This window comes from Sinocyclocheilus rhinocerous, unplaced genomic scaffold (genome assembly GCF_001515625.1).
Source record: "Sinocyclocheilus rhinocerous isolate Xijiao unplaced genomic scaffold, SAMN03320098_v1.1 scaffold1422, whole genome shotgun sequence".
Taxonomy (NCBI): Eukaryota; Metazoa; Chordata; class Actinopteri; order Cypriniformes; family Cyprinidae; genus Sinocyclocheilus; species Sinocyclocheilus rhinocerous.
Window position 1 is genome coordinate 452143 of NW_015623657.1, and position 2756 is coordinate 454898.

The 2756-nt window shown below is 36.5% G+C and overlaps 1 protein-coding gene across 1 annotated transcript in view; it reads left to right on the forward strand.

The window, feature by feature from the left end:
- LOC107717517 (cyclin-Y-like) overlaps positions 1-2756 on the forward strand; it is a 43870-nt gene that overhangs the window by 26392 nt on the left and 14722 nt on the right. Inside the window, exon 2 of the mRNA XM_016524325.1 lies at positions 619-693. Coding sequence (XP_016379811.1) covers positions 619-693 — 75 coding nt within the window. The remainder of the gene's footprint in view (positions 1-618; positions 694-2756) is intronic.

The window sequence follows — 2756 nt, forward strand, 5'->3', positions numbered from 1 at the left end:
CAGAAATATACATATATATATATATATATATATATATATATATATATAAACACACATACTTTTATTATGCAATAGTATTCCATTCTAAAGCTAAAATCAGCTGTTGTAATTAAAAAAAAAAAGCTGTAATAAAATAAATGATATAGTTGTATTAGATTGAATAGTTAGATTCTTGCTTTGTCAATCAACTGAAATTAAAATAATTTTAAGTTGAAGTACTGAAATTACTAAATCTGAAATAAAAAAATAAAGCTAAATAAAAATATTTTTAAAAAAAATACAAAATCACATAAAATTAAAGCTTAAATTAAAATCAATGAATCAATGAACGAAAATATGGAAGGTTAATCAAAATAATAATAAATACTGTGATAGTATATAAATTACACTGTTCTCGACAAAGTCAGAATTTTGCTACATCTAATCATTTCATATATCTCTGTATTTCAATGTTGTGTGTACGTTACAACCACTGCGTGTTGTGGCTTGTCTGACTAAATCTTTCCCATCATCCTGTCAGAAATATATTATTATTTTTTGGGATGTTCTAGTAATACTTGGAGGAACTCAAGCCTCAGTCTTGAATAATAAATCTTCTTTCTCTTTTTCTCTCCTCAGAGCTCAACATGGAGTACAATCCTGCGGACCACCCGCGCGCCAGCACCATCTTTCTCAGCAAGTCTCAAACAGACGGTGAGAGACTCCATGTCTTCTGACTCGCAGGATGAGTGGGACGGTCTCCCCTTAAGCCTGGATGCTGGAGGGGAACGTTAATTAAAACAAAACTGCGGTCAGGATGGCTTCAGTCTGATCCAAACGAATCAGGAGGCGAACGCACAGATGCCCTGACTTAGTCAGACCAAACATTCCCTCCTCAGAGAAGACTTGTAATTATAGCTTGATTTAACACGATACCCCTGGGTGATGATACTTTATTAACTGTCAGCTCTTCTCAGTGGGTGATATTTCTACCCAGGCTAATCGTATGATATTCGCCTTGTTTCTCAGTGAATTGTTAGCGTAACGTTTTGTGACTCTGGTCTGTCAGACGTCTCGTGGTTCTAGTGTCATTATAATGGGAAAATGCAGTGATACAAACAAAATTAGTGGCGTATGAACTGTAAAGTCAAGGATAAGTAAATGCCAGCCTTGTTATCCATGCTCCGAATTAATTTAGAAACCTTCTTGTTTTTCAGTTCTTTTACCCAACAAGAAAAGTACGTTTGATCTCAGCCTGTTTGTTAGTATGCTGCTGTGTTGTGTCGAAGCTTTATAGATTCCAAATGTCTGTAGTTTGATTTTGTGCTGCAAGCTGTTATTTGTTCAGGAATCTTCTTCGAAGCGTTAGCTTGCTAAGCTACAAGCTGCTCCATTTAACTGCACTGAAGCTATGCTAAACGCTAACAAAAAGTAGATAACTACTGTACATTGAAGCTGCTTAATGGGGCAACAGATTCATATAATTAAATACAATCACAGTAGTATTTTCAGACATTTACACTCAGTTGAATGCCATTAAGGGGATATGCATGTTGACAATGTCTGTGAATCTGTCCCATTTGTCTGTCTGTGCAGCTGTTTGTTTAGATTCATGTATGCTGTGCTGTCATCTGTTGGTCTCTAGTGCTGTAGTTTAGATTAATAGTTATAATATGGATGGAAATAGTCAGACTGCTAATATGTGAGTCATGAGACATACGGTTTGAGTGCATGAGGGCCGTCAGACTCCAGGGACTGCGATAAAATGTCTATCCCACAGAACCACACACACAACACCTCTTCATTTTCACCTGCAGTCTCAGTTTATTTTCTGGGTCAGGGTTTTATCACATCGCCTGTCAGTCAAAGTAACTGGCCCCGCCCACAGATACAATAGTGGTAGTTAAATAAGAAATGTAGTTTAGTCATTGTGGTAAGGTGAATCATTTGGGTGCTAATGGAAATTATCTCAGAGGTCTCTTTTGTTGCATTCAAGTAATTAAACAAACTACGAGACGCCAAAAGAACATCAAAGATAACTCTCCATACCAGCAGGGGGCAGTAGTGTGTCTTCGTCATTTAAAAAGAGAAACCTAAAGGGCTAGGATTGCAGATAAACAAACTGTTTTTTTGAGAGAACAACAAAAAAAACATTCTGTTTGTTGAGAGAACAACAACAAACTACTGTAAATTCAACAACAATAGATCCCTATGTGCATGACATGAGAGATAAAAACTATACATTTCATGGCCATTCTCATTCTCCCCTCGTTTTAGTTAAATCATGGCCGTGATTTAAGAATTAATTCCCTTGTTTTAGTAAATCATGGACACATTGTACTAATTCGTTCCCTTTCGTTCTCTTAATTCATGGCCGCGATTTAACAAAAACTTGGGAACAAATTAATAAAATGAGGGGATGAATTCTTAATTCATGGTAACGAATTCTTAATTCGGGCCCAAGATGAATATATTTTTGGACATACACAACTCTAGCTTAAAACACATATAAATACATTTTTATTGTTTCTAACTTCTGGAGAGAAATAGCGCAGACATTATACAAAAATAAAACATTCTAGTAGGGTTGTGACGGTGAGGAAATTTTCCCACCGGTTAATCGACGTGTGACAACACCGGTAATACCGGTATCACCGTGGGGGCGGGGGCGTTCCCTCTTTTTCTCGCTTTCCTTCGCTTTTAAATAGCTTGTAAAAGCTGCGTGCGCATTTTACTTTCACTTTCAAATACCGGCAATTCGGCATAAAGCAATTGTT